We start from the raw sequence: 13,336 nt of genomic DNA, 5'->3' as shown, positions 1-13,336 counted from the left end.
GAAGGTGGCGGAATAAGTTGAGTAGGCTATTAAAAAAGCATATGGGATCCTAGACTTTATTAATTGAGGCCTAGAGTACAAAAGCAAGGAAGTTATGCTAAACCTTTATAAAACACTGGTTAGGCTACAGCTGGAGCATTATGTTCAATTCTGGGCACCACGCTTTAGGAAGGATGGCAAGGTCTTGGAGAGGGTGCAAAGGAGATTTACTAGAATGGTACCAGGGATGTGGGATTTCAGTTATGTGGAGAGACTGGAGAAGCTGGGGTTGTTCTCCTCAGAACAGAGAAGGTTAAGATGAGATTTGATAGAGGTGTTCAAAATCATGAACGGTTTTGATAGAGTAAATAAGGACAAACTGTTACCAGTGGCAGAAGGGTCGGTAACTAGAGGACACAGATTCAAGGTGATCGGTAAAAGAGCCAGAGGTGATATAAGGAAATATTTTTTCATGGCAGCGAGTTGTTATGATCTGGAATGCACTGTCTGAAAGGTTGGTGGAAACAGATTCAATAGTAACTTTCAAAAGGGAATTGGATAAATACTTGAAGGGAAGACATTTATAAGGCTATTGGGAAACAGCAGGGGAATGGGACTAATTGGATAGCTCTTTCAAAGAGCTAGCACAGGCACGATGGGCTGAATGGCCTCCTGTGCTATACCTATGATACTATGATTTTTAAAAAAGGAACAAATGGAAACTGATAAAACGAAATCATAATGTTGCTCGCAGTGTCCACCGGTCCTTACGATACCCACCGGTCGCAAGAGCAAGAGGTGTGGCCTTCATCCCGGTAACAGAGCTGTTAAAAGCAACTTCGGATTTGGGATTAAACCTGATGACCCACCAAGAAGATGAATTCTAAAATTGGGATTAAACCCAAAACAGTCAACATTAAACACTGCCATTCTGGTGTGATGCAAGCAGTCCCTTTCACTGATAACTTAAATCATCTTTCTGTGCTGATAGGCAGCATCCATGTTGAGTGTACACCCAGTGCCCCGAGTCACAAATGGCTGAACAAGCGATATTGACGAATTAGGTGCAGTTTTGTGCTGCAGACACGTGCCTACTAGGTACTGGATTGAGTGCCCAAACTTATTTTACAGAGGATCATAATCAGATTAGCAGTCTGGGCTGGATTTGTACCCAGGTCCCAGAGGCCAGTGTCTACCTCACTGGGCCATCCAGTTCCCACTTCTCAGTCTTAAATGCTGACCTGTATCATTTGGGCTTATTACGGTAGCACGTGGTTTTCCCATTGCACTTTGTATCAATGCAGACACCCCAGAGAATTTACAGCCTAGGATTCCCATTGGACCGTTATGCAGCAACTCCTCCTGAAGACAGTATACATAGATATGGGTGAGGTTGTCTAAGAATCTGCCAATACCCATTTTTAGAATCACAAGAATGGCCATTTAGTCATGGTAATGGGGAGATGCTGGCACCCATGGAATCATACCCAATGGTCAGCACCTTCAGGAAGGGAGCAAATTGGAAGTACAAAGTGAATCAGTGGATCTTGGAAAAAGCTTCCATTTGCAGTTCCATTTGGAAAGGAGATGCAGTCATTTTGGCCTCCTCCCCACCAGCTTCTGGTTCTCTTTGCTTACAGATTGTAGGGCTGGTTATGTCCATCCCATTTATGGATCAATAATTCATTCTGACTCATTTCTAATTGCTAGATATTCCAAATTACTACTAAACCTAAAACACAGGTCCTGCGAAACAATGAAAAGGACCTTTCACACGAATAAATAGGCACACTGGCTCCAATATCAAATTTATTAGGCTACATTAGCCACTAAATGTACAATACTATGGTCAATGCCCAGCTCACAGTACAATCTCATATGTTACATTCAGGCTTTGACACTGTTTGGAAAAATAAACTTAATTCAACCTATAGACAAATAGTCTACGGAGAAAGAGTAAATTACATTGAATCCTTTTTTTTTTCAAGTTATATCAGACAACTGGAGAAGTCGAGAATTAAAACTAATAAAAAAAAGACTAATTTAGAATTCCCACTTGTCTAAGTGGAGTGTTCCAACTGGAGATCTAAACCCAGGGGATCACATTGGTGTAAATCTGTCATTTTGATCAGAACAATTAATCTCTTGACCAGCGTAAACCAAATCATTATTTTTTGTCTTGTAGTACATTTGAGAAGTTAGTAAAAGTTCATGTATAATGAAGTTAATTTTTATATAATTGTCCTTTTGAGGTGGTGCAGGACAGCCTTCTCAAACCAGGGGTCAGAGTTCATATCCTAGACTCGACTAGTATGCAGAACTTAAGCCGTCTCCAAAAGAAGTTATTTAACCAGTTTACAGTCAAGCTGGACAGAATGCCACACAGTAATAGAGGGCATTCATCCCATCATACCCTGTCAAACCCCTCAGCTTTAAATCGGGGCACCCACAGATTAAACAGCAATGCAAGACTATGAAGCGGACAAAAATAAGAACTAGTCGTCCCTATGGAATACTGCACTCCTGCCCCAAGAGCTGACTCACCATCCACCTGTTCAACACATTGCTACCTGAGCGATTTATACCTTGCAACATGCACCTCTTGTTAGTCAGTACAGAAATCTGCAGCCCAGACTTTCTTGCCCTTTCTACTGATGGACAAAATGAAGGCTGGAACAGCAGCGGGGCTGGGAATGTAAATTATTTAATAAAATAACCAAAAGATGAATTCCACTTTTTCAGGGTAACAAACCTATCCATTTTTTAAAAAAACTCCTCAACCACTTGTTTTTTTACAAACATTTTACAGTAATACGGGAAAGAATGTAACCTGATGGTTAATCAGGTAGAGCCAGCACCCAACGTAGCATTAAACCATGCAGACCAGAAGGTTCAGGTTTGACTCTTGGTTCGTACCAGGGATAGCAACTGACGCAACAACCGAGGTGTTACAATCGGCCTTAGCTTCCTTGTGTTGGTGGGCAGGGGGAGATGGAAATGTAACCACAGGGGCTCCTGCTACCTGTCCAGCAACTCCTGATGTGTGGACACCAGGATCAGGCACAGGTGTGACGACCACCATGGTTTAACATCATCTGGGCTAATGCATAAATATGGCCTCTTAAGCAAGGTACTGAGGGAGCAAACCATCAAACTGCACCTCTGCATGGGATCAGATATTATTATAAGGATGCAAGGATCACCATGGTTCATTGCACCTAACCTACCTTCCCCACCACCACTCCCCCATCAAAAAAAAGAGTAGCTGCTTACTTTAAACATGAATTTAGTAACAAGGGAGTTAATTTAGCGGCAGGGGTTGGGGGAAAAAAAAAGAAGCCCAAATGGATCAACGATTGACTGCTATGGAACATGCAGGCCAAGGAGGTCCCAAATTAGATCCTTGGATTGTGCAACGTTCTCAGACAGGACAACAGGGGACACACAACTGGCCTCAGAATCCCTAGACAGGAGAGTGAAGAGGGAAATTTATACAGTCGGCTAGTGTTCCCACTCCTGGTCACTGCTCAGCAACCCTCGATGAGAGCCCCATTTGGGTGAGCACAGCATCAGGTTTAGGGATAGTGCTCCAGGGCTAAAAAGTCTTCCAGCAGTGACAGTCTAGGTTGACAGATAAAGAGTGGCTGCTTAGGGCAGACAACAGGGTGCCTGCTATTACTGTCTTTGGAAAAGTGGCAAGAACATAAACATTAGAAAAACTTGCTTAATTGCTGTCAAGTATAATAACCTTTATTGGAGATTAGTAACCTGTACTGGAGGTCAGTACAATCAGATTCAATTCGCATACCTTTCACAATCAACCAACATCCAGGCCAAGGAGGACAGATCTGGTACAGTTCACTGATGGAGAGTAGCACAGTAGAATACTGGGGTTCTTAACTCTTCCCCCAATTCTTTCTCTCCTCTTCCATTGACCTGGACACTTCCGGCTTACCACCTATAAAGTTCCAAAGGGGGAGAACTTCCGTCATGTATTACGAAACATCGGGTCACTGATTTGCCAGATATTTCCATTTGGCTGCTCCAACAGTGGGCGCATTTTATCTGTGGCAATATCACCGGATGGAACAAGTTGTAGGAGCACATTTGGGTGGGGGGGGGGGGGGGGGGGGGAAGAAAGTTGGCTGAACACAGGAGATGAGGCATCTATGCTAAAAGGAAGCTACTTCTCACTCACCTGCACCTAGGAAATGGACAGCACATGGCAGACAGTAAAACTGAAGTATATACAGCTGTTAAACGATGCGCACCTGCATTTTTGTAACCCTGGTATTCAGATGTGGGAAGTAAGACAATCAGAACCATATGTGAATTCAGGGTCACACCAAACCCCTTAAGAAGCCAAATCTCACTCGCCACTTACCAAAGTACAAACACCCACTACCTCAACCAACCTCCTCGCGTCAGCCCACCCACGGGCGGCATGCCTGGCGGCGGAGGAGGTGGGGGTCCGGGAGGTTGGCCTCCGGGTGGTACTGTGGGGGGAGGGTAGTTGGTTGGTGGAGGACCCAGTGCTGGTGGAGGTGGCACCGTGTGAGCGGGGGGAATCCGAGGAGGGGGCAAATAATTAGGATTGTACCCCGGCGGAGGATATCCTGGAGTCGGAGGGGGGATGTTGGGTGGATAATTTGTGGGAGGAGGCACGGATGTATTGGGGTAAACATGTGGGTGGTAAGGGACATGAGTTGGTGGTCCATAAGATGGTATGCTTCCATAGGAGGGTCCGTCAGTCTTCATCATAGATTGCAAACTCTGAAAACCTTCCCCAGACATGTAGGAACTGGTTGTTGACATCCCCATTATGTAGGCAGCGGAGGGTGGAGGTCGCTGGGGCATCTGTGGCTGCTGGTGTAGAGTAGGAGGATGAAGAGGCGGTGGGATGGAGGCTTTTGCCACTTCAGAGGAGTTTCCTGTTGAAGGTGGTTCACTTCCTATAATGTTGGTTCCTGTACTTACTGATGGTTTGCGTTCTGCAAGTTTAAAACAAAAGAGGCAAATTTTATCTTCCAATGTTTAACAAATGTAGAGTGACTTCGCATAAAGGACAATGTAAGCAGCATCCCGTTATGGGGGGGGGGGGTGGGAGTGGAAAGGAGATTCACCAGAATGTTACCAGGGCTCCAAGGGTTAAATTATGAGAGGAGATTAAATGAACTTGGCTTGTGTTCCCTGGAATGAAGGTTAAGAGGTGACTTGATTGAGGTTTTAAGGATTTTAAAAGGAATTCATGGGGTAGATAGAGAGAAACTTTTTCTGCTGGTGGGGGAGTCTAGGACAAAGGGGCACAACCTTAAAGTCAGAGCCAGACCATTCAGGAGAGAAGTTAGGAAACACCTCTTCACACAAAGGGTGGTGGAAGTGTGGAACCCTCTCTCACAAAAAGCAGTAGATGCAAGCTCAATTAATAATTTTAAATCAGAGATCGATAGATTTTTGCTAGCCAAGGGTATTAAGGGATATGCAGCCAAGGCGGGTGGGTGTAGTTAGGGTACAGATCAGCCATGATCTCATTGAATGGCAGAACAAGCTGAAGGGGCTGAATGGCCTATGTTTCAACAGCCCAAGGATCTTCTCAAACATGAAGAATGACAATTTGGGAGTGGTAGCAATGCGTATTCATTGGCTGTGGAATCATACCTCAACAAGGAATCAATACCTTCCAGAGCTTGGGTTGAGTGAAGGGGGAAAAGGGAAATGGGAGAGAATTGGTGGAAAGAGGGGGAAAAATAAAATCTACTGATGGGATCTGGATCACAGCTTGATTTGAGGGGCAAATTCAAGAGAGAATTCCCTCCCCTCATTTTTTTTCTTTCCGGTTGAATCCTCTGCTCTCTTGATGGCACCGAATCATACTGGGCGTCATTCCACACAGCTTAGTTGTTTTAATACTTTGTTCAAGTGGTAATACTTCCTGGGTGAGCCTAGACAGCAACTGTCGGCATTTGAGAATGGCTGCACCATGGCTGAACCCTACTTTCTCTTCACCCCCATACATTGATCAATAATTGGGTGCTGGAACCCAGGCTGACCTTTTCCATTACTCTTTGACCCAGGGATACCGTAGTGCTCCCACCAGCAGCCAACTTATCACAGAGCAGAGCTCGAATTTGGCTCCTTCCTAGTTCATATGGCTCAGTTCATGCTTCTCATCCAGGTTACATTCCCTGGTATGAAAACGGCCTACCTTTACTGAACTCTAGCAAAGGAGTTCAATGTGATAGTTCCCGCAGTAGAATTCCAAGCCAGATAATAACCTAGTGAACTCCCAGCCAATTATCATACTTCAACCCCTTAATTGCATAGTGTTTAATAGTTTGATACAACTACACTATTATCTCAAGGGTTTGGTATACATGACTAACAGGCTGCATTTAAGCCATTTACTGAGCCATACACACCAGGGAGGTCCTACTTTAGACCTGCTGAGTTGTCGGATTTCTGCAGTTGGCTTCAACGTCCCTGGACCAGAGACTGAATAAAGAAACAACAGGACTCTTACTCCCGATTGCTATCCAGTGACCGTTGCTGGAACAATGCAGACGCATTCAGGACAGGTTCAGCCTTCACAGTGCTATCCACGCTGGTACCAGGGGGCTGCCAGTGTCCATGGAACTATGCCACAGGAAAAGTCACTGCCAATGGGAGGATGAAAAGGCAAGAAAATTTGAGGAAGTGAGGGAAAGGAAAAGGAGTTGTAGTGTACAGTTATTCAGCCAGGCTTCCTGCTCGCTAAATAGGTTCTACAAACAAGGGCAGGATGGCAGAAAATACTTAACTTAAGTAAGTCCTTTGTGTGAAGCAGAATTAAAACTTTTATTAGAATATGAATGTCAAAAGTCAGAATGGTTTCAATAACTATATCCATGTCACAGCTCATATGGCTGCAGAAATGTTGGTGTCCTGGCTCTCATTTTATGACGGTTTGTTGCTGCACTTTGTGACAAGCCCATTAATCACCACTTTAGGATAGTTGAAAAGGTGTATTACAAAATATCCATGTGATCCAATTGGTTCTGAGACTATTTGTGTGCAAACTGTTAAGCTGGATGCATTAAAGAAGCCACATGCATTAAAAAAAAGCCATGACCACACACGTCCATGCAATACACATTCAACATTGTGTTTCACATTTAGCATTCTTCACTAAAAAACAGGGTAAAAATGGAAGTTATCAGAAGTGCAAAGTGCATCAGAAAAATAGGAAAACTACAACTTCAAATGTTGAAAGTTGTTTTGTGAAGGAAATGGGGGTCCTATAAAATATTCCAGATTTATTTGTCTGCCTACAAACTGTAATTGCATTGTTATGTGTATGACCAAACAGTGTCGTTCTGAATGCAACCTACCCGTTCAAAGGTGCTCTTAAAAATACACTTAAGGATAATAAGCTTATAACAGGACATCACATTGGAGTGATTCAACAGTTACAATACAGGTTAATAAAACAAATTAATAAAAAATATGATTGGTCTTACAATACAACTCTTTCTGTCAGAGCACCTGTGTTTACAATTGACCGAGTGAAACTAAAAAGCTCACCTGGAGGAGGATGACTAGTTGGTGGTAGTGCTGGATGAGGGTTTTCCAATTTGGGAATTTTAGGAGGTTGTATTTCTGTAGGGAGTTGAGAAACACACATAAGTAATGCATATGGATTTCATACTTACAGAACTATAAATACCGAAGTACTGAATTCAATAAATCTGGTATTTTGAGGGCTGGCACCAGGAAAAAAAAAATCATGAAAACTGCCAGATTAAAGACCCAACTGTTCACTAATGTCCTTCAGGGAAGGAAACCTGCCACCTCTATCCAGCCTTGCCTAAATGTGACTCTACTCCACACTGTGTGGTTGACTCTTAATAACCTCTGAAGTGGCCTGGCAAGCCACTCACATACAAACACTTGCTACATTCAAGAAGATAGCCCATCACCAATTCCAGATAACAAGGGGTGGACAATAAATCGGACCTTGCCAGCGTCACCCACATCCCAAGAACAAATATATAAAAAAAACTATATGGTACAATCAGTGCTAAGAGTGTGGCTACGATGAAGACTAAAGTCCAACAATACGTCACCTATTGTCTTGCCATCTTCCTTTGGAGACGCAACCTAACAGAGGGGAGAAAAAATGAAAAAGGTTAGATTCAACATGCTACAAAGATGCACTGTCAATTGCTAGAAACAACACAGCAACTGTACTGGCAGGGGCAGAAGAATGAAGTTTTGTGGTGTGCTTCACTCTATTCTCAGTGCATACCCATTCACCAAGAATACATTTTGAGCAGAAAAAGTCGGTACCTATATTTATATTGCATGTGTCGAAGGGCTTCACTTACCGCAGCTCGTTTGATCTGCCGAGGCGGTGTTGACTGCGGTGAATGTTTCTTTGTCTGCTGCACCTGCAGTGGTGGCGGTAGTTGCTCTAAGCTGGGGATTGTTGCCAACTGCTGCTGGGGCGTCTGGGGCATCTGTTGTTGGCCCTGGGAATAAAGGTCCAGTATCTGATGGCAAATGTCTGCAAGACCAAAAGACAGACATCAGCCGTTGTAACTAAACAAAGCTTTTTTCTTATTTAAAGATAAAGGTAGTTGTGAAAGGAATGGGAAAGAACGAGCTGGTCAATAAAAGAATGGATGATGTGTGTGAGTCATGTCCCAATTTGATAGTCAGTCATTGTATGATTAATGAGATATTCATGTCCTAAGTCAAATTAAGACACAATATTTATTTGCCTTTAAGCTTCATCACCCGACACAAAAATTACATAACAAAAGATGCCCTATCTGGAAGTTCTTAGTGAAATGCAGTGCACGTGGGATTTGAAGTAACAGCATATTCAGTGGCAGCAAATGGCAAATACAAAATAATCTTAAGCACATACTGGGGGTGGGGCGAGGGGGGATTCATTACCCACTGGAATTTTGCTGGAAAACCTTTGAAGGTTATCAACCAGATGCAAGGGGAATGAATGGAGAGCCCTATACAGGTCTCCCCAACACCTAAAGTGGAGTTTCTCTTCCATGAAGATGATCATTTATGCTGTGGTATGGTTCACCAACTGCTCCTTCAGTACCTCAACTACATGGTCACCCTTCATCTGTGAGCCCAGAGCATCACTAGGTTATTCAGTTGTGAGGAGCATCCCAGCCAAACCTCCTACTGTCCTCGCTCACACACAGCATGAAACTTTGCAGATTTCCCCACCTTCGACCCTCAGCAAAAGGGCTGAGATGAATTGCACTACCCCACCACTATCCCAGCTAACACAGCAGATTCAAGGATCTAACTTGGGATCTTCTTGATCTACATAGTTAAGTACCACACTGTGTAATGCTTTTAGCCAATGAGCCATCAGGGAACTCCTGCCTACAAATTTTATACAATGGATCACAGTTGAACTCGGTTAAAAGTTTGGTATAGCTAAAGCGACAACTACAAATGACTGCAGTGGATTACAAAACAGATGCACCTTAACTTTATTTACACGGTTGTTTAATTCTAGTATAAAGGGGTATTAGCTACTATTAAAAAAAATTATTTAAATCCCCCCTGGAGTGCTAGGTTAGTTTATTAGGACTAAGAATTACTACTAGCTCCCTATCAATTATACCATCAAGCAGTTTCAGGAATTTACATTTCTGTCTCAGACTTTCTTCAAGCTTAGTTCTGTATCTCAGGCTTTACAGTGTAAGCGCCTTGGGACGTTTTACTACATTAAAGGTGCTTTATAAATGCAAGTTATTGTTGTAATGCGCCAAAAACATGTAAATAAAAAACACTACTTCAGCAAAACAAAGACATTAACTTATACCACAGCAGAAACCAAGATCTATTCAAAAATTTCAGATTAAATCCATTATGGAAATCAAATATTTTGTTTAAAAAAAAAGCATAAATATCTCAAAAATAAAGGTTAGTCTAATCATAACTAGTACACACCAGCAGAGTCCCACTTTTTTGATTTACCAACACTGCCTTTAGCAATCAGGACTGCTTACAGTACCTTCAAGCAATTCCACCGGCACATCCTGTACAAACTGCTCCCACCATCTTCTGTAAATGGGTTTAGCTGACCATTCCTGGATCTCAAATTTACACAGCCTGCCAGCTAGGTACATCACAGCCACAGCAATAATCTCTGGCTCCCACTGCAGACACAGCATGGTGCACAGGCTGCAAGACAAAACAGCACTTTACTACAGGGCCAATGCAAAGTGCTAGATAAAAAAAACAAGAAAAAAAAAGTCTAAACACATGCAGTAAATAATTTTATCCCGTTAACATATAAATAGATTTTCACAGCTTTGAAAAAGAGAGACGCAAATTTTTAAACGTAGTTTACCTGTCATTCACAAAGGTCCAAGCCATTTGCACCAGCTTTTGAAGTTTATTTTTGTCACCTACAGAAAGAGAAAATTGGACTAACATTATGTGTAACCTCTAAGTTCAAAACCTATGAATTAAGAAGAAAAGGAGAGTTAGGATTAAGGCCTATTGCATTTTAAGTCTGAACCCATTAGCGCTAAAGTGCAATTAACCTCCATTATTTTCACATCATATCTGAAAACACAGCCTATAACATTTTAGTAAGCTTTTCAACTTTAAGCCATGAACACTGATTCAGTGGCTCGTTTTGCTACAACTTCTAATTCAGCCCAATGGCTGATCATTAATTCAGGGGGTGTCCAAGCTTTTTATCTCGAGGTCACATGGAGCCTCTGGGGCTACCTATAAAGTTTAAATTTATGTCCTCATTAATTTGCATATCTCCCAAGTTGCTGATATGATCTTGGTGTTCAGATTTAGAATTTATCTTGGGCATTAAGAATAGCCCTTTTCAGATCTCCAGGCCCACAAAATTCAAACCGGACAAACCAGTGAGTAAGAGATAAAAGTATAAATACAATGGAGTTACCTGGACTTTGAATGCCAGATTGTCAGGGCTCTGTGGCCACATGTGGCTCTAGGGCTTCAGGATGGACACCCTGTTTAACTAACTTTGTTTAAATGTATAATACTGTACGGTTAAGACTATCTGCACAACATGCACTTCACGCAAAGCAATAGTTCATGCTACAAGTTCAAATCCCCCCCAATGACAAAATGTACTGCAAGCGTTTAAATGCACCGCATGGCATGGTACTTAGCCAGGAAGGTCACAAGGTTAGTCCCTGGTCTTTCTGCTTATTTCAAGAGGAGAATAAGAAAAAAAAGAGGGACGTCAATACAAGTGATAGAAGTAGCCTCAGCTTCCTCACGTCTTTTTATTGGGGGAGGGGGGGGGGCGGGGAGGACAGGGATAGAATGTCAGGTGTCTTGCTCCCGATCTCTACCGGAGATGTGTCGACATGGATGTGAAAAACGCTGATAGTATGGAGTTTGGGTCTGATGCCCCTCCATGCTCAAGCGCCGTTGAGACTCACAGATAAGGAATGGACACTTGGCCAACAAACCAAAGGACTGGGATTGGCCAGGGAACTGTACCCCAGCGAGAATCAAAACAGGTTAGGGAAAAAAGGAAACCAGGTGGGGGCCGGGGAAGGAGTAATCACATTCTGAACCATAGACAATAGATACATGCAGGATTTGAATGTCTAAGTCCTACATCTACAATCAGTCTACCCCCCAAAAAGGAAAATAATCAAAATACTAAATGCAATGGCTCTGAAACTCTGGGGATGAGGGAGGGTGGTTTCATAGCAGGAGGTCTGCAAAGGGTGGGCTGAATCTAACCTAGCTAGACTTCACCTCTTTGGGGCCTTGTAAATTCTGGCACTCTCAAAGGCCTATAATACAGCCGACCACAAACGGGTGGGTATATTATAATCCAGTCCAAATATTGCCATCACTTATGCCCTTGGCACAATGCTGGACATCATGAACGTCAAAGTCCCTGGCGCTCAGTGCTGCTGTGGCTGTGGGAGAATCTCTGCATTTAAAGGGTGGTTTCTGGAATGTAATTGTAGTGCAATCAATTGCACTGGTGAAAATGGCAGAAGGCACCACCAGAAAGTTTTTAAATTTTACAGGCACTCTGCTAGAACCCCGCAAACCTGCTGACGCCCCAAATACGTCGGAAACCGTGCCTGGCCGAAGTATTCAAAGACCACAGGAATTCCGATAAGACAACAGCAGTGGGTGGGCAGAAATTTTGCTCCGACCAAGAATGGCCCCAGGCCTCCCGAGGAATTTCTAGGCCGATCTGTACATGGAAACACTATGCTATACAACTGCATGCTGGTTTAAGAAAACAAGTCGCTTTTCTCAAGGCGGCTGTAATTCACTCACATCTGCAGTACTTTTCCCCTCACTTAACTAAAATTTAGACTTTTGGAATTTGGCTCCACGGAGGACTGCAGCCTTCCACTTCCTTGCCCAAAGGATAATTCTTCATTTGGTGTTGGCCAAGTGTCCGTTCTTCATGCAAGCCTCAATGGCAAGAGCCAGCGAGCTCGTCAACCACCAAGGGCATCACAGCTGAGCTAGATCCTGTGCTCACCAGATAAACATGTACAAGGGATCAAACCAGATCCATTTTATTTTCTATGGCTTGGTATCATATTAGGCGGTGCATTTACAAAGTGAGTTAGACAGTTGGTGGGTTAGTGGGAGGGAATATGTCTGCACCACTCACGTGTTATGTGCTAGCCGTCACACTGTTTACCTCTTGTAACCGCTCCTTAATATGAACCCTCCCATATTACTACAACATTTTCAAATATGCAGCATTGACTGCACAAGTCATTAATCCTCCAGTGTGAACAGCCAACAGATTACACAAAGCACACTGGCTGTCAGCATCAACATGCATAAATCAAACAAAACCACACTATAAAAGTTCATCATAGAACAGATACACAAGTGATTTCAAGGCTAATATCTATTTGTGGGATCCAGGCGGCCATTTTATTTCTCAAGTTTTGTTGTGGTTTACAAAGTCACTTCAGCCATAAGTAGTTAATTATCCTGTAGTCACTTGGTTATTATTGGTTACTGAAGTGGATTTTGGGGCTACTTTTTACAATCGGTGCTTATTTGGTAAAGACCACTTCTTGAAAACTCCCATGGATTTAGAACCCAGACTAAAAGCTGCCAGAACACGGCGAGAGCGGTGGGGATATAAAGCACGGCGGCGAGAGCGGTGGGGATATAAAGCACGGCGGCGAGAGCGGTGGGGATATAAAGCACGGCGGCGAGAGCGGTGGGGATATAAAGCACGGCGGCGAGAGCGGTGGGGATATAAAGCACGGCGGCGAGAGCGGTGGGGATATAAAGCACGGCGGCGAGAGCGGTGGGGATATAAAGCACGGCGGCGAGAGCGGTGGGGATA

The 13,336-nt window shown here is 43.4% G+C and overlaps 1 protein-coding gene across 2 annotated transcripts in view; it reads right to left on the bottom strand.

Annotated features, from left to right (window-relative positions):
- Nucleotides 1-1,775: 1,775 nt before the first annotated feature.
- Nucleotides 1,776-13,336, bottom strand: part of ccnk (cyclin K) — a 33,461-nt gene continuing 21,900 nt past the window's right edge. The window contains exons 6-11 of one of the 2 annotated variants that reach the window (XM_067991973.1): nt 10,349-10,427; nt 10,010-10,179; nt 8,343-8,521; nt 8,082-8,115; nt 7,540-7,614; nt 1,776-4,970 (exon numbers count right to left, since the gene is read on the bottom strand). In XM_067991973.1, coding sequence (XP_067848074.1) covers nt 4,381-4,970; nt 7,540-7,614; nt 8,082-8,115; nt 8,343-8,521; nt 10,010-10,179; nt 10,349-10,427 — 1,127 coding nt within the window. In that variant the 3' untranslated portion in view covers nt 1,776-4,380. The remainder of the gene's footprint in view (nt 4,971-7,539; nt 7,615-8,081; nt 8,116-8,342; nt 8,522-10,009; nt 10,180-10,348; nt 10,428-13,336) is intronic. The other variant, XM_067991975.1, reaches the window with a different exon arrangement.

This window comes from Heptranchias perlo, chromosome 10 (assembly GCF_035084215.1).
Source record: "Heptranchias perlo isolate sHepPer1 chromosome 10, sHepPer1.hap1, whole genome shotgun sequence".
Taxonomy (NCBI): Eukaryota; Metazoa; Chordata; class Chondrichthyes; order Hexanchiformes; family Hexanchidae; genus Heptranchias; species Heptranchias perlo.
This window is presented reverse-complemented; position numbering and strand designations above follow the sequence as displayed.